At 40.9% G+C, this 19297-nt stretch overlaps 1 protein-coding gene across 12 annotated transcripts in view; it reads left to right on the top strand.

Moving 5' to 3' along the window:
• Positions 1-19297, top strand: part of LOC121911392 (protocadherin-15-like) — a 236575-nt gene that overhangs the window by 74089 nt on the left and 143189 nt on the right. For all 12 annotated transcript variants that reach the window (XR_006099846.1, XR_006099847.1, XM_042432816.1 and 9 more), the window contains one exon: positions 5307-5425. Coding sequence is in view for 10 of the 12 variants with exons in the window: in XM_042432816.1 (XP_042288750.1) it covers positions 5335-5425 (91 nt within the window). In the remaining 2 variants the exon portion in view is untranslated. The remainder of the gene's footprint in view (positions 1-5306; positions 5426-19297) is intronic.

Genomic DNA, 19297 nt, shown 5'->3' with positions numbered 1-19297 from the left:
CCTGTGCTGTTACATATTTAACAGACATTGGTGTCAGACTGGCTGTTATGACCTGGCTCAAGTGGCCATAACAAAAGGGAGACGCACCAACGCAGAGGTTTTAACAAAAGATAATTTATTTAATCAAATTGAACGAATTAAAGACTTAACTAAATATTTAACAAAGCATGGGATGTGGATGTCAGTAGAGTCAGTGTAAGGTGTGGATGAATAAAAGATGTATGTACATGTTGTAAGGGGCAGAAAAAGAAACTAAGGCTACATAATCCAAATCAATACGGGTGTCTATAGCGAGGAGCAGAGAGAGAGCTGAGAGTTGCAGCCAGAACTTTAGAACCTGGGACCACCAGGCCCCAGGTGTTCCCAGTTGCACTGATGACCCACCTGTGAACAAAACAGACCACAGCAAACAGCGGGGTCATCACACTGACCCACTCAGAAATCCTCTGTCAGTTATCAAAGAGAAGCAGCATCTACACCTCCACTTAACAGCTGGAAAACAACAGCGAGGTGTCATTACTTCACTGCTTGAGTGGTCACTATCACAGATCCACACTCTCTGTCTGGCAATTTCAGCTCTTTTGTAGAACTGCACAGACGTATTGTGACATAAAACAAGCAAAACAATTCACAGAGACAAAGCAGCACTCCACAGTTTCATTCAGTCCACACACAAAAGGAGCATTTTTCTGCTGATTATGAAGATGTCCTGTCTTTGCGGATGGACCTTTTTAGTCCATTAGTATTTACTGCCTCAGAAAATGTCTGTATCCTGTGTGCAAGTTATTGTTTTATTTTTCAGCACAAATCAATTGGAGGACATATGGATTCAAAAACCCTAAAAGCTTTATAAACTGAGACGAACTCTTTAAAATTAGAAACCATCCTAAAGAAAACAAAGTTTTAAAGGCACAAACATCATTATTTCTTACTTTCTTCATTAATCATGCTGAGTCAAAGGCAGCATTTTCACCTGAGAGACTAATAGCACTGCTGTTAGCAGGGAAACAGGTATAGGAATGAAACCCTTCTAGTCACGGTGCTTTGTTGTTCAGATGGCATCCTCTGGTGCAATGATGCAAATGGTGGAGCACTTCAACAACACCTAAACTGTAATGAAGTTCCCTTTATTAGTCTACTGAGTCTTGTGAATTGGATGAGTAGCATTCTCACCTTTTCCCTCTCTGCTCTAAACTCTAAATTATGATAATGAGCAAAAATGCAAAAACTTTACAATTAAACTTCACAGTTTGAACTTTTGTGCTGTTTTTGTAGCTTGTTACAATTTGCTACAAATTATCAATTGATTTGTCACTTTTCACCCAACTCATGACCAAACCTCCAGTGATGATATCTGTGTCTGTTTGGTGTACTGATGCAACTGTGCCATTACTTTAATTAATTGACTGGATCTGCACATTTAAGTGGTTATCTCTACTCGGGCGGTATCTATTTTTTCATCCCTTCATACCTTCCTGATATTTCACTGGGGTATATAGTATGTAATGGTATTTGTGTTAAAAAAAATAAAAACAAAGAAAACCCCCCGAAAAGTAAAAGCTGAGCTGCTGGTGTTAGAAGTCATTGTAGCATGTCTAGTGGTGATGCGCAAGTCAGGATTTTTTACCTGCACCCACCCAACCCGTTATGAGACCCACAAAAATATGTGTCAATCAACCACCTGAACTCTACCCAACCCGCAAGCCGCCAACTGCACACAAAATATGCTATGAATATGAGTGCTTACGTGGAAGTAGAAGGCAAAAATTCAGAGATAAAACAATTACCACTGTCTCTTACCGTTCATCCGGTATCACAGTGGAGCAATCCTGGTATACAGCAGTACGGTGATACCGCCCAAGCTCTCTACTCATTTCCATCAGCTAGGAAATAAATTATTAGGAACATTCCTGCTGTTGGTGCATGTCCAGCCTTAAAGGGTTAATAAAAATATATGATAACTGTTGTTGAGGCATCTCTGACAATCTGTCAACAATAAAGCACATGAACAGGAAGAGGTGGAACGAGAACTCAATGCCGGATTGGAGGCGATCGAAGGAACACAGACAGAGGAAGAAAGAGGGATTCAAGCTGTTTTTCTTTTCTTTTTTCTACCAGGGAGTGCAAAGCCTTTGCACTTAGGGGATAAAGAACTGCATCTTCACTCTCTGTGTAATCCATAACTATGATTGCTTCATTCACCTCTCCCCACCTGGATTTAATCACTGGTCTGCTCTTGCTTATTCTCCCGCTGCATTGTAAGTTTGATCACTTTTCCCTTGCTGCCAAAGAGATCTCATGGCAGTTTAAATAAGTAACGGAAGCTACTTTAACTGAACCACTTAACTCGGAGGGAGTTGTAGTTGGATTGTGGTAACACAATATGTATTAACATAGAGCAGAGTGGAAATGAACTATCGCCTTTGGAGTTTTATCAAAGCATTGTATTGTTCATGATGTGACTCATGGGCCACTATGAGAAGACTGCTTTAGAAACAGATTGTCTGTGCCATTTTTCTTTCAGTACTCGGTCAGTAATCTCCGCAGTTCCTCTTGTCATTAAGTTTGAAGGAACATCGTTGTTAGCCTATGTAAATGAGATACAGCATTCCCATGTCAACCAGGAGGAGATTTGGAAGAAGCTGTGGAAAGAAATGACTTCTCTCTTCAGGGCGGCTGGTTGTGCAGGTCTGAGTTTTCTCATGTGAAAGGGATCAAAGCAATCTCACTCAGCCCTCTTAAGAAAGATAGATGTATGAATGTGGGAAATCAAATCTGCTTCAAAAGGGAACACCACTGGGAGCCGGAGAGATGAGAAGGCAGTGAGAGAATAGGAAACCAGTGTGAAATCACTCTTGTTGTTGTACTGTAAGAGAAGAGAACACAGCTGTCTCCTGCTGTCCACAGAGTGTTCATGCAAGATGTCTGTTTGTTTGGGTGTGCCGATTTCAGTGTTTGTAAAATTTGTTTGATTGTCTGCAAAAGAAAGTGATTAAGTAAATACATATGGCACAATGTGTCTGGAGGGGAAAATGGGTGAAAAAGAGAGGGAAATCACCCTCGCAAAAGAAGTGTTGATAGTGTGAGTTAGATTTTGATTTTTGTCAAACATGCTTTGATATGATAGTGTTGATGCTTGTGAGTCCCCTCCCGTCCCCCCAGCATATGCTATGAAAGCTAATTTCACAGCTTATCGCCTGCTCTGAGAATAAGCCTTGTGAGGAAGGTGTGACATCAAATAGCTTAGACAGATAGAAGCTAAAACCTCCTCTATTCCTCGTACTGACACCTTACCTTCCACTGGTTCTGAGTGGAGGCTGTACCGTGGATTTGTGGAGTGCAAGGCTCAACATACAATCTGTATGTGCCGCTTTGCTTGTAATTTTCACTAGAGCCTGAATAGGTGCTCTTACAATAAACCCTGCCTGTCAGTTTGGTTCAGTCACAATCATAAAGTATGGAGTGGATACACTGTTCCACTCTCAGGTGCTGGCAGATTGGGATTTTGATGATGTCTGTTTGTGAGATGTTGTGCCATTAAATTCCACCTGAAATCTCTCTCTACTTGTGTGTATAAAATATTTACCCCCTGGAGACTTGATAAGCATTTAAAAAAAAATTGGTAGTTTGCATTTATATTGAGAACGAAAACTGGGGTCAGCTTGAATTGATTACAGTTAAAGTGGACTCCATTAGCCATAAGTAGTCAAGGCTGGAAAAAAGTATCAAAGAATCTTCATAGAAATTTGTCAAACATCACTTGCAGCATAATCCATTATTCTGAGTATGTTCGAGCATGTTTGTATTAAAGGTATACTATGCAGGATTTTCCTAAAAAACAATGTATAGACTCATACATAAATAATCCCTCTCAATCATGACTTGTGACCCGCTAGAAGTGTGTAGCGGTGTATGTATCTGCAGAGACCTGCCCTCTGTCTGTATTCTCTTACTTTCTTATTATTTTGCTGTGTTCAGGACACTTCTGGGCATCAGCCTTTGGACAGTGGGTGTGTAGCCCCCGTCAATAACTGCACATAGGGTGTGAGGTCGGGTTTTGTAGTGTAGTGACCAAGTTACATCGCTGTCTTCATCTCTCCTCTGCTCCGCTCTGCTCTCTGTCTCTGTGTTATGGATGTATAAAGAGCTGCAGGTCTGTGTGTCTGCTTGACTGAGGGTGGGGCTGAGCTACACACACGCAGAGCAGAGAGGCCACAGCAGACAGGATGAAACTCTGCATTCACACAATATTTGGCAATGCGGCACCTTCCTGCAGAGCTGTGTGGAGCTGTGGGCGTGTTTATTTGTGCTTTAGAATGTAACCACCGTAAAACAATCAGAGAATAATGTTTTATTTATCTGATTCATGACTTTGCTCTCGCCAGCGCCGCTGGCTCTCTTCATTCAGTCTCTAGCTTGCCCGACCACCGCTGCTATCTCTCTCTCTCTCGCTAATTGAGCTGGGGAGAAGGGGCAAACTTTGAATGCTGTGTTTACAAACACCAACTGACAAATTCTGCATAGTACCTTTTAACCATATTGCCACCAAAATTAGGTTCTGTACACTGCTTTCTTCTCAGTTTTCATGCATGACCCAGTAAACCTCTCTAGCAGATGTATGTGTTAGCTGATTTATTATTTAGCTAGCTATCTTGAGTCACAACACAAGTCTGCCGTGTGGATACATGTCTGTAGTGGGTACCAAGACATATAGATTGGGCAAAGGGTGCTCAGTGTTCACCTGAGTGCACCACTTAAGATTGATCATACTCTCATTGATGGCAATTCCAATTCTTGCATTGTCTGTTAGGGGAGGGGAAATGAGTTCTACTTGCTATGAACCCTTCAAGGAAAAGTTGGGATAGGTGTCACCTAAAATAAAGTTGAAGGCAAATTAGAACAGTGAGAGCCTTTACACATTGCTAGCTGGGATTTTTTGATATACTGCATAGCCCAATGTAAATTGAATAATAACCATAACCCTATCAAATCTGCATGTATTGTAAATCAAAATATTGCTGCAGTATTCAGTGAACATTGGAGTAACCCAGAAGTAACTGCATAAACTCAGATTATCCATTGGATTATGTTATTTACTGTAAACAAAAATCGGATTGTGAGATTAATGTGTTTTTCAAAAATGATGACCTAATGGTAATGCTGTAGGTAGATGTGCATTTATATGTGTTTTTTTTATTTATTTAAAGTGTGTGTGTGTTTGTTGGTTACAGCTGTGCATACGTGAGGGCCAGCTGAGACATGACTGAAAAATCCACTCTGTTTTTTGTTTTTTTTTCTTTGTCCAGGTGGGCAGGCAATAAGGCTTGACAGAAGATGCGACGGGGTTGGTGGCTCGTCAGATGGCTGGGGACAGGAATGGCAATCCTCTCTTTGCTAACTCACAGCTGGGGCCAGGACACAGAAGGTATGAGCAGCCAACACTGAGGCGATGACCCTCAGGCCTCACCTTCTTCAGTTAACTGTAGCTGCACTGCCAAGAGAAACCTTGTAATGCCATGAAGACTGTGTGGTGCAAATGCTGTCTGTGCATTTATGGATAATAAGGATGATATATTCTGTTTAGAACTTTCATGAGAGTTCAAGAAAAGTTTGATTGAATTTAGTTGGGGCAGTACTGTTGAGACGTTGTGATCTCTCAAATGCTACAGTGCAAATAACTTTGTTTTCCCAGTATTCTCTCTATCATCTTTTTTCAAATTTAAATTATATTGTTCAAAAGACATTACTTAAAAGAGAGGGCATAAATCCAGCTTTCTTCCTACACAGTTCACTGATCGTGCTAAGAGGATTCTCCTTGTAGTTTTATGTTTAGGTTCCCACATTACAGAGGGAATCTTGGTATTTATAGTCTCAGCTCACTGACTTTGTAGCAGATGCCAGTTAAAAGTTAATTTCAGCTGTGTAAGATTGGCATGTCTTTAAAGATAGAGGGCTGAGGGGAAGCTGCACATGCACAGAGACATGCTTCAATTCCCCGCTGTGTGACAATATTTGAACGTGATTCAGGTCAATTTTAAGATGCCTTACTCCCTATATCCCATCCCCCTGTTGCCTTCTTTCTTTTCATCCCTTTCCTGCTTCCCTGCCCCCTTTAACAAGCTCACTAATGTAAAAGCATTTTCAGATAAGAGCATAATCTCTGTAATTTAAATTAAGATTTTATTTTGAGAGCATTGCTTTATAGGTTTGTATGATATCATTTAGATAGAGAAATTTCTTGCTTTATGACTGATAGAGACTTTGAAGGTGAATGAGCACCTTGTGGTTTGCTTTTTGGATGAAGTCACTCTGAGTCTCTGACCTCATTAATTGATAAGTGTTGGTGTGTGGTGTGTGGAAACCACTGACCCCATAAATAACAGCCATGGAACTCAGAACAGCTGTATGGTTTATGTATTTGTGGATAATTTCTTTTACATCTTCTGCAACAAGCCATCAAACTCTTTTTTTTCATTTTAAGTGTCTATTTATCAGAGCTTCACATGGTGTTAGTTGACATACAGGATAAATTATCCATATTAATTTAGGTTCAGTTACCTAGAGCTAAAATTAATCTGCTCCAAGAAACTTGTGTTTGCTTGAGCTAAACTGCACTAATATGTCATACTCTCCTCTCAAGACCCAAATGCACTGAAAGCAATAATTGATGTGCCTCATTTGACACGCGTCAATTGATGCTCCTATGGTGCACTGCAGGCATCAGATTTGAAATGCCAACACCACAGAACCAACACTGATTTGTCCTGTTTTTTGTATTTACTGCTGCATTAGTCTTTATTGAATGAAAAGGACAAATACAGAGGAGGAAAATGAAACTATCTAAACATCTGTTGAGTGGTTGGTTATTTATTTGTGCTGTAGAATGTAACCGCTGTGAAATAATCAGAATATAATGTATTATTTCCCTCATTCACTGCCTTGTCCTACCGCTCACTCCTCACTCGACCACCGCCACACTGTCTGTCTCTCCCTTTCGCTGGCTGGTGCTCAGCTCACTTGCACTATCTCTCTTTTTCAGCTGCAGAAAAAACTCATTTGACACTCCAAAATCGAAACAAGGTTGGAGTATGGGCGTTAAGGCAGTTTGACATGCCTCTTTACGCTTTTGATGCTTTTGTTTGGCTATTTAAAGCAATAGGTGTACTTCAAAACGCTCACGTCAGACACTTAACCTTTCTTCAGTTTGCTTAATGTTGTCTTCGCTATCAACAATATTCACTGGCATCAGAAACTTGTTGGATAAAACATAAGCAGCCAATCGCTGTTTTTGCGCTCACCAATACTATTTCTGGAGCCACTTTCGTGCCAACGTTTAGTTACATTTTTGAGGAGATGCACGTTAGCTACAGTGTAACCTACAGCTAAATCTCAGAGTATAAATTAAGCTTCACATGAGACAGTGTAATGCTTTCTCAATAACGTCACATTTACTTTCTGCCTCATGGAATATCACCAATCTACAGCATGAAATGTCTACTTTACTCATATGACTCTTTGATGCTGCATTTTTCTTCAAATCTGACATTGTCCTGTGACTGTGTCATCATGTGTGCGTGTGTCATCATTCTGCTTATTATGGATCTGGCTGCAACCTGTAATTTGACTTGTTGGGAGGCAGAGATAAATTACCAATGGGGGTAGGTAGGAATTAGTGATAGTTACCCTGCCTGCAAATGAGCGCTGATTGGATCAGAGTCTGCTGGAAAATGATCCACGGTGTCATAGTTGTAATAAGGGGGCAGAGGGCGAGACAGAATATATCAAGAGTGAGGGGACATATGGGTGCTGTCGTTGCTTCCATTTGCCACCCAGTGTCACCCAGGGGTGATCTTAAGGCCCTTTTACACAGACCGTTCAAGGCGGGAATACTGCGCCTTTAATCTGCCTCGCTGTTCTGTATAAAAGGTATGGACACGGAGTGGAGGGGCAGAGTCCCTCCTCCAATACGGAGGTAGTCACAGAGCTGGATCGACTGTGTGTGTAGAAGGGACAGCCAGCAGGGTGGGATAGGGAGCTGAAGCTGTTGTGTTAGCCAAAACAGGTGGTGCGGTGTAAAGCTGCAGGGTTGAGCAGAGGTGTTTGGGGGTGTGGGCGTGTTTATGCTTTAGAATGTAACCGCTGTGAAACAATCAGAAAATAACTTTTTATTGATCTGATTCACCAGCTTCTTCACTACCAGCGCTCCCTCTCTTCATTCACCTTCCAGCTCACTCTATCACAGCTGATCTCTCTCTCTCTTTTTCTCTTTTCTTTTTTAAATGAGTCGGAAGTCGACAGAAAAGTCTAACTTTACTTTTAACGTTATCAAGTAAAGAGAAATGTCCTCCCCTCATCCTAGTAAGATCTTTGTCCTCCCTCATGACAGAGTTTACAGCTCTGATCAGTTTGATCTCCGTCACACCTCTGAATCCAGAACACCGGCATGCAATGTAAAAACACACACAGAGGCGGCTTTATGGCAGCTTTGTGTGGTTCAGTGTAAAAAAGGCAGCTCAAAGGCGGATCCTCTTTACAGCTATAATGCAGTTTCTCTGTATAAAAGAGGCTTTAGTTTTAGTAGGGATTTTTACCTCCCTCAGCACTACTCCCTCATCTTCTTGCTCACAGCTCTGGCCATGATGGTGGTTAAGCAATCATACACCAGACTGAACTGAAACTGTCTCCCCTGCCAAAGCCTGATCTTTCCTCTATTGAATGTCTCTCTCTAAAATGTAAACCTTCATACTCCATGATGGTGCTTCACATCTACTGCCCCTCCCCCCCAGACCAAACTCATCTTTCCTGCCCAAGATACACAACCTCCTCACCTCACTGTGCTTCATGTCAACCAACATTGTTATTGTTGGTGATATGAGCATACATGTTTACAACCCTTCCAGTAATTTTGCAGTGGAGTTCCTGAGTCTGATTCAGTGTCTTGGCCTGAAGCAATATGTTGATGTCCCTACGCACAAATCTGACCTGGTTATCACCGACTCCGCCCCCATCAATAACCCACAGGTCTATGATCTGGGTGTGTCCGACCGAGGTGGTCTCAATGGATTTGACATTCCTATCACCCTCTACTAAACTGAAGCATCAAATGCTTTTTTGGAACTGGAAAAGCATTGACCCAGCCATCATGACTATGGATCCCCAGTACATCACCTGCCCAGCTTCTGCATCTGTGATGAACTAGTTGCACTCTACAATACATCTCTGAGCAGTGTCTTTGATCTTCATGGCCCTGTCAAGATGCATAAGGTCAATTTTTCATGCTCTGCCCCCTGGTTCACTCATGACCTGCTGAAAAGAAAAACAACTGGACGTGTCCTGGAATAATGCTTCAGATACTCTGGACTGGTGATCCAGGGTCCCCTTCTCTCCTGATTCTCCTTGAACTGAGTGCTGCATTTGACAATGTGGATCACACTATCCTCTAAGAGCACCTCCACATCACCATTAGACAGTCAGACTTAACTGGTTTCAGTCCTACCTTTCTGGTAGGACTGAGTATGTCTCACTAGGAGGATGCAGGTCTAGATCACTCCCTGTCACCTGTGGTGTTCCATAAGGATCAGTTCTTGGCCCCATCCTGTTTACTCTCTACACGCTCCCCATTGGACGTGTCATCAGCAGACATGGGATGTCTTGCTATGCTGATGATACCCAGCTGTACATCAAAACTGCCTCAAGCCCTTCTGCTACCATGTCATGTCTAAGCGCTGTCTTAAGGAGATCGAGGCCTAGATGAGCACAAATTTCCTCCAGTTAAAAAGGAGCAAAACTGAAGATTTCCTTATTGGCATTCCACACTAGATTCTGTCATTCCCCATACCTTATCTCACTTTGACAGCCAGGACATCCCCCTTTCTTCCTCAGTCACTAATCTGGGTGTTAGGTTTGACCCTCAGCTGACTTTTGATAGCCATATAAGACATCTCTTTCTACCATCGCAAAAACATCTCTAAACTCCGCCCCTCTCTAACCCTGTCAGATGCAGAGAAACTTGTCCATGCCTTTATCTCATCAAGACTTGACTACTGCAGTGTGCTCTTCACAGGGATCCCTGGCAGGAGCATCCAGACGCTCCAGTGCATTCAGAACAGGGCTGCCAGGTTCCTGAAAGTGCGAAAACACAAACATATAACACCAAGTCTGTTTCATTGCACTGGCTCCCTGTCTCCTTCAGGATTGACTACAAAGTTCTGCTACTCACATACAATTCCATCAGTGGACATGCACCTCCCTACCTACAGGCACTGATCATACCACAAACCTCCACCTGCACCCTCAGATCTGCCAGCAGCTTGCACCTCTGGGCCCTCAGTACTGAGCTCTGCACCATGGGGGATTGACCCTTCTGCTCTGCTGCTCTGCTGCACCAGGCTTGTTGAACAGCCTTCCTAACCATCTGGGGGCAGCACAGACCCTAGACTCTTGTTAAAAAAGGCCTAAAAACCTTTCTATTCAGGAAGGCTTTTTCATCTTAACTCTTATTACTATTTTCTTTATGCTGTAAGTTTAATGTTATTAATACTGTAGTACTTTGAGTTTTACTATGAATGAAAAGTGCAGTACAAATTAAATGTAATATTATTATCATTATTTATTATAAATTTCCCTGCTCTGCCCACTTCAAGGAGCCCTTGGCTTTTGGCTCTGTCAACGTGTTTTTTGTCCATCAAATGAAAATACCAACCAAAAATTTTTAGATGGCATTGAGCTTTGGAGTTATGTATGCAGCGCATTTCCAGTGGATGTCACAGTGTCTTTCAAGTCTTTATTTAATAATCAGGGAGAGACTATGAATCAAAGACTTCGAACTAATGTGCAGTAAGTGTGTGAGAAACCGTGTGAGAAAGAAGAGCTGCCTTTGACAAACATTAAGATTTCTACAAAGAATCAATTAATCGATTTAACTGAAAAAGTGCCAAATGGTTCATGCGGAGGGATCTCTTAAAATGTAATGTTTATTAAAGATGAAAGTGTGTTTGTGAATACTGTGTGTCAGTTTCCAGAAATGACTGATTAATAGTTAATTTCCCGTGAAGAAGAACATAAAAAAACTTCAACCAAAAATATCAAGACAATAATGACTGATTAGTTTCCACTGATAGGGGCAGCCATTAAGAAAAATCATGGACCTTTCTTTATGTTTCGCTATTATATTTCTCCTTCTCCTGCATTTCCTCTGTGACCCTTGTCCCTTAATTCCTTTCTTTTCATGTTATCCTCTTTACTTCATATCATCTGACTCCCCTGTACTGTAGGCTCAGATGGTCTCTCTCAACAGAGATTCATTTTGGATTACACATGTGCATGTAAACCCTGCAGTGTACCTCATGTATGTCCATCGATCCTTGCGTCAGTGGGGACTAGCAAGCCCAGCAGTTTTACAAGTGGTAATGAAAGGTCAGACTTCAATCCATAGCACAGTGGACAGATGCACACTGTCCATACCTCCGAATCCCTCTGTCACGATATCCAGATGTCTGACAAATGCATGTGCGCACACCCCCACACAAACACATTCAGTAGTATTTATATATATGTGTGTGTGTGTGTGTGTGTGTGTGTGTGTGTGTGTGTGTGTTGTGAGGTGTGGATTAGTTAATATGCCTGTGGACACTTCTGCCATGTGGCATCAGCTTGCCTTCCCCTTTCACACTATTTCCATCTCTGCTCTTCTCTCTCTTTCTCTCTGTCGCTCTCTTCCCATCTGCACATCCATTCTGACCCACAATTGTTTGTCTATTTTTGGGATTGTCTGATTAGGGGCCAGATGTGCAGACTGTGTCTGGCTGCAGCAGAAGCCTGTGGAGTGGGGGAGCAGTGGAGTGACAGGGGGAAGGGGTTTTAATCTGCCCACCAGTAGGCTGTAATCAGGCTGTAGGCAGCACAAGAAGGGAGGGGGGCGCTCTTGGTAAGACTAGGACCAACAAGCCCATCCTGGAGCTCAGTACATGAGTGTGTATGTGCTGAATTGTTCACTGAGAGTGTGATTGCAACCTTTGCCCTCCTGCCGGTGTGGTTAACCTCACAGAGAGACAACGATAGGCAGCAATGAGGGGTAAATCTGAAGAAGAGTAGGAGGGGGAGCTTCTGCAAGGGATTACACATCAGTAAAGTAATCTCCTTCTCTCTCTTCCATTATCAGCCATTAATGATTTACATGATGCTGCAGGAATTCATTTCCACCTCTATCTCACTGACATTCCTCATCACTGTTACAATCACTATTGCTGTTCTTTTTTTCCCTCCCTTTCTCTTTCTCCACTGCCTGTCTCCCATTAGCTTTACATTTTGTTCCGACACATCCTCAACTTGTGACCCTTAAAAATGAGCACATACACACAATTATAGCGAAGCCCCACAGAGAAACCCACACTTCTAATGATTTGTAAGGAGAGGAGGAGAGACAGAGGAGGAGGAGAAGAGGAGGGAGACAGAAAAAGATAGAGAGAGATAGAGACGGAAGCAGTGATTGCATTCCTTGTGCCAAACATAGACATGCTGTAAGAAGAAGCATGCATCACTGTCTGTCTCCACATCGATTTAGATGCTCTTTCCTCTCAAGTAAGGGAATGGTGAATGGTTTGATGTCTACATGTAAAAGGGGGTGTGAGCTGTAAGAATGTTGGTTGTTCACAAAACAGAATGACTCACAGAATTCCAGGTATTTTTGTTTTGAGTTTGAGTTCATGAGTTTGAATTCTTGGATTGTTAACCACTGTGATCAGCTGTGATCCTTATCGTTCTGTAATTGCATCAGTTCTGTTGAGCATGAGCTCAAACCTGCAACAATCCTTTTACCGTAAAGAAAACAAATTATTCTTAGATTCAGATACTTGGCTTCCATTGCTTTGCACATTTGGAAATTTGCATTTCTGTTCAAGTGTGTAAGGAACAGAGGTCTTGGCAAGACTGAGCTTAATCGTACATAAACCCATAAACTTGAATAAATCCACTGTTATTCTCAGAAACCAATATTGTTTGTGACAATCTTAGCCTGTGTGAAATTACTCTACTTAACATGATTTGAAATTGTCAGTCATCATTTCTGCTCGGTGGTTTGATAAGACAAATAGATTGAGCCCTCACCTAGTTAACATTCAATCATAATGTTTCCAGGTGTAAATTATTAGTCCACCAAATGGAATACTAATATTACAATGAATAAAACAATGAAAAACATATTAAAAAAGTAAACCGAGAGAATTTTAAAATGGGTAGAAAAAACACCTTATCAAGTACACAAGGCAGTATGCATTGAAAAACTCAGCATTAACTCTAAAAAGATATGACTACATCATATTTGTTTCTGAGACTATACTATACATTTGGGTGACATTTTATGTGAATTTAATGTGTTCTCTATATTTTCTGTGTGACAAAGGAACATGATGAATGCCTATGACTTATGGTTAAGGCCGATGGATCGCCATTATGACATTCTTGAAAATGTTAAGCAACTATTGTAAATAATCAGTTTTACCTTGCAACATGTTTGAGCTGCAACAGCACTCGCTGAACACATCTGCTGTAGGGACATTGTAACCAGTAAATCACAAAAGATGCAACTAATAAACGGCATGAAACATATGAGGATAACTGTAATGACTTGATGGAGTAGAATATACAGTATGTGTACTGTAACTGCAAACAGATCAATGCCAAGAGTACTGGCATTCAAAGCAACTAATTCAGCTGTAAAAACAACTGCATTTTTGACCACTGAGTGCTTTTTGGTGGAGCTCATGGTTGTTAATAAGGAACTGTATTGAACTTTAGTGATTGACTAATTGAACTGCAAGGCAGGGCTATGTGTGGAAGCATGACATTGAAACATACCTGTATGCTCAGTGCTCAAGTAGCACAAAGTAGAGATAAAAATGTAGAACTTTTTTTTGTCATGTGTGTACATAATTGACGCTTGGTTATATTTGGGTTCTCTTATTACGCTCCAGAGCTTTGGATAATCAGTGTTAAAGGAGAGCACAGCAAATAATTTGAAACAAAACAATAACAGAATTTAGAGCTTTCATGCTTCCTCCCTGAAAGCTCTGCCTCACTTTCCCAATCAAGTCCAGTGATAGAGCAGTCTATTTTTCTTTTGAAATGTCTTTACACGTTTCCACCTATAAAAGAATAGAAACTGATTGCTGCAAAGCTGTGACGAGGTTGGTTGTCACAGCAACAGTCAATCTCATCTGACCTGTTGACCCAACACTGTGGTTACTGAAGGCTTTCTGTGGCTAAATCTACCACTCAGAACTGAGGTCAAGGCTGGTATTCATCATGTTTTGAATTGCATACCTGCCATCATTTAGGTTTCAAAATACAGGAGTTTTTTTTGGTGGCGGGGGCAGTGGGATGAAGTAAAAGATAACGTTTTACTCGAGCTGACGAAAACTTTGCTCATTACTGTAAGTGCAACGAAACCGTCCAGGGTAAAAAGCCAGTGATTACTTTGTCAATCCACCAGTTCAACAAGCATAAACATGTAGAAAAGTGGTATTCAAGTGCTTTGACCACAGTGTCCCATCCACTACCGATATGTTTTACACAACCACAGCACGCTAGTTAAGCTAATAACACAAAAACTGTTTGTATGTAGTCTAACTGTTTATTTGAGTTGCCAAGTATCTTAAAATTTGGCAAATTCTTGTAAACTTGCTGGCTGAGACACCCCAGCCTCTCCTCCCATTTTCAGGACTTCAGCGAGCACAGTGACAAGTTACTTACATCAGGCAGGGGTGTTTGCGCATGCTTACCTCTGCCTTTAGGTTGGGTTGCCAGGTACAACAACACATATCCCAAACAGAAACTGAGAAACAACAGTTTGATTTTTTATCACTATGAAATCAGGAGATTAACAGGAGAAATTACCAATCAGGAGGACAGTGGGAAAAAGAGTTCAAAAAAGGGAGACTCTTGCGAAAATCGGGAGTGTTGGCGGGTACTGTTAAATATTGCAATACATGCAATGTGGTACTTTTAGCGTGGTTGAAGACATTCTTCGACCAGCAAGCAATATAGATCTGCTCTTGTGGTTACTTGAGAGTGCCAGTAAAGTCCATTCAAAACAGAATTGCCTTTCATTTCCATCAAAATGACTGCAGTTGGAGTGTGTTATTTTGAATTTTTTCAGTAACTCATTCCTGGCTGTGATAACTATAATCTTTGGTTACTGATAAAACATGTAGTGTATGCTACACTACAGCTGCTTTTCATATGTGCAGGCAGCCAGGAGGGTCTTTTCTTTGTAAAAATCATTTATGTAATGAAATTATTGTTACGATATCTATATTTGGTAACAGTGTCATTAAAGCCATGCCTATTGTGACATATTACTTAAATGAAGGGAAACATCAGGTAGCTGTCTCACCTCTGTACCCATAGTTAAAGGGGTGGACAGAAGAAAAGCAATGCCTGTAACGCAATCTTATGCAATAAAGGTGCAATGAATTCTATCTTTCCTAACCTTATAATGTTTGTTTTTGTTGGGAGTGTGTCTTGGATGGCATCACTTTGTAGGGTAGTTATTTTGTCCTCCCAGTATCATTGAATTTACATATTCAAATACATGTCTATTAAGGAAAAACTTGAGAGTAAAAAACAACAAAAAAAAAAACCCCTCCAATCTACAATATGAACTATATAAAAATCACTCATCTAAACATCTAAAGGCTTTGAGACTTAAAGAAATGACTAATGGAGCCTACTCAGAACAAGAAGGGACCTTTTACTGTATGATGTGAACTGTAATACACAGTTTTGACAGCCAACCCCTGTGGACAACTGGCCCAACCCCCCTCACTATAACACAAACTGCTCATCTGCTCTGACCTGCTGTCTGCCCATGAGCAGCCATTACCTGGCAGTGTCTGTCACTGGACAGCTTCCCTTTGTCTGTCTCACTGTCCTTTGCCAGGCCCTGCTGGACCTATCTCAGAATGCCCCTCTGCCCCACTGGACATTGATCCATTCAAAATAAACCATATCAATCCAACTGGGAAATTAAGAGTGTCCCCGTTTGCTCCGTTTCTACTCATCTCTGTCCTGGGCTGCCTGCCACCCCAGGGATTAGTCATAACACTAACCTCCAACCTCAAAGTTTTTTAAGTAGACACTTGTCAGACCAGAGATCAGCAGAGTATGCTCCCTCAGGTGGTTCAACGGTGCTGCGGCTGAAGGAAGAGAAATTACCTCATCTGGATTCCCTGTCCTAGCCAGACCAACTTTCCATGCACTCTGTTAAACATTTCCTTATCATCACCTAAGGCCTGATATTTATATGAAAGGGCAGACGCATTTATGATTGTATATGGATGTACAGTACGAGACGTTTTATGATAAGAGGAACCTTGTGTTGAGTTGGCAGTTTGCCATCCATCTAAAGGATGAGAAATGAGTTCCTACTTTCCTCTTCGTTGCCTCTGCCCTTTCTGAATCTTCCTCTCTTTTTTCACTCCCTCTCTGTCTTTGACAATTTTTAATGACCGGCTGCACACATCTAGGGAGGTCAAGCATGTTTTGCTACAGTTTGTAAATATGAAATAATTTGCATTTCTTAGTTATATAAATAAATAAGATACCCCTGATCCTTTTGTAGGTTTGTTGTAAAGTTGTGCAAGATTGATTGAGACAGTGCAGCCTCCTGGACCACATTGCTTGTTAGGTTAGTTGTCCTTTAAAATCAGTTTTTTTAAGATCTCTACTCCAAGGGAGCAGCAGTTTGATTTATTGGTTGCTAAAAAGGTGCTTTTGCAGATGAAGCCACAGGAAAGAGCAGGCTATTGAATCGAGTGGCAGGTAAAAATGCCTTTTGAAACTAAATGTCAGTGAGCAGAATTCATCTCACCACCGCCTTGTTGCTCCAGTAATGTAGCGGTCGATGAGCTGCCTTGTAAAAACTTGAATTGTTTAGGAGGTTGTCTGCATCTCAGATGGTCTCATTTGAAAAGTGTGATGAAAGATCTATGTATAGAAGAAATAACACATACAGTGGTGGTGCATTTCAAAGCTTTAATTTTCTCCAATATTTGAAGCACACAGACACTCTGTGTGCTTTCGCCTAAACACCCTGCAGTTGACTATAAATGTAAACCTCAAACACCGGGAAGAAACATGATACCACTGCATATGCCAAAATTAACTTGTAAACATTTTAATACCTTTAATCATTTCCAAGTCATAAGCAGTCAGACAAAATTAAACAAGCATTTCATGGGGTTATTTGCATTGTCAGATAAAATATTCTCAGTTCTCTATCCTTTGTAATATGTTATGGTTTTTGCAGGGGAACAAAATTGTTTTCTTCAATCTCAAGTATTCTTCAAATTGATTGAGACTTGCTCGCATCCATTTTTTTCCGCCTGACTCCCGTGTGACACAAGCGGTAATCATTTTGTAATTGAAGTATTACAGCTTCAAGTCAACATTGTTAGGTTGATTAGTGAGAAGATCTCTTTAGGTTAGAGCAAATTACCCTGAGGTCAAAATTTGATTGTCTGTGGTTTAGGCCTCTGAAATATACAGTGCCCTGATTACCTATTAGTACCTATTAGTATTAGATTGAATGCTGCTTGTTGCATCCCATCACCACCCAATGCTCATTTCATTTGGAACAGAGAGATCAGGTCGTTAAAAGCAATGCGTCCTGAGATTTAGGGAACAAAAGCTCGTTGAGCATCTGTTGGACTGGGATAGACGCCACTACAGTCAAAAAAGCTACTGAAATACACAAAGGGGAAAAATTTTAATAATGAGGCTGCCTTCTTGATTAGCCTTTCTATGAACATCAGTGTGCAATCTAGCCAGCTATATTGATTGGACTTAAGTGTTTGGGCTCTATAATGTACTTCTGTCTCCTTAACCTTCCTCATTTTGACTTGTGGATGCACTGAAAACCTGATGTTATCTTATATTTGTAGATGCCTAAATATTCCAAATGCATCAGATCATAGGATTATACCCAGTGCTCGCCAATAATAAGCCAGTTTTCTAGTCAGTGGGAGTTTCGATCTCCAAGAACTGCAAGATCCAATCCAGTTTGTTTTCCTGTTGGCACCACTTATTTCCTTCTTGACGAGCTGAATCTCACAAATATCCTCAGACCTACCAGCTCTAAACCAGTGACAGAATCCAACCAAATGATGACAAACAAATGATTGGAAATTTGCCGGATAGAATTTTGTACCAGTTGACCTTACATCTTATGGTGTGATCTAATGTTGCCCCCCAGTTGTCATTATCTCCAGCAACATTTTCTTTTATTTGTTCTTGATCAGGCTAAATAGTACCTATTGAGTGGCTGTTGACCACTATGCATTTTTTCATGACCTATTGACCACAAGCTGATATATTGACCCTAAACTCTTACAACTGAAGACAGAGATGAAGTCGTATAAATTAATAGTAGTATTTTCCTCATCCATTGGCACATCATGTTCCATGATTTGCTTTCTCTTTTCAAATGATTTGTATCAAGGCCTCACTAAAATAATCCTTAGGTGTATGTGCTGCTTTAATATCTACACAATACCTGAAACAATTGCCAGCCCTTTTACATTGTATGGATTTACCCAAGAAATAAAGTTGATAATAGGCACATACTTTCTATTCTTAAATCTAATTACTATTAAAAAAACAATCAGCTATGTGATTAATTGTGTCTTTCATCTAGCTCCCATTCTTATACTCTGTGGTGTTTTTGAATGGTTTCCATTTGAAATAAACATAAAAATTTGAAATCACCTGTGCACACTGAGAAGGGCACAACTCACTGAGTATTTGTACTTTGTTCTTCATCCAGTTTTTATTACTCAATATGCCAGAGATGTGTACTCCACAGCATATAGCTACTGTGAACATACTCCTTATTTTTGTAGCATTTTATGAAAAGCTTGACTCTCCTCTACAAACAACATCTTTCTGCTGTACCACATATCTCTGGCTGTTCGACCATTCTCTCTTTTGAAACAATTTAACCTTTTTTTTACTTCCTAAATCAAGAATGTAGCCTTTTAGGATCGACCTTGATGGAGATTGTCATTAGAAAATATCACCCACTGCTAAAAGGTGTAAAAACGTAGCAACAGATTGAGATCATTTCAGTTTTGTTGTGAACACAACTGTGAGCAAGCGTTGCTTGAAGTGAGTTTGTGTATGTGCTTGTATTCACATGCATGTGTATGCGTGTGCCTTACTTCCCCAGTGCGACATATGTTTGTGCTCTGATCGCAATACAGGACCTCTAGCATTGCAAATGGAGGCAATATTCTTTATCTCT

This window comes from Thunnus maccoyii, chromosome 14, assembly GCF_910596095.1.
Source record: "Thunnus maccoyii chromosome 14, fThuMac1.1, whole genome shotgun sequence".
Lineage (NCBI taxonomy): Eukaryota > Metazoa > Chordata > Actinopteri > Scombriformes > Scombridae > Thunnus > Thunnus maccoyii.
Note: the sequence above shows the minus strand (reverse complement) of the source record. Positions and strands in the feature narration are given on the sequence as shown.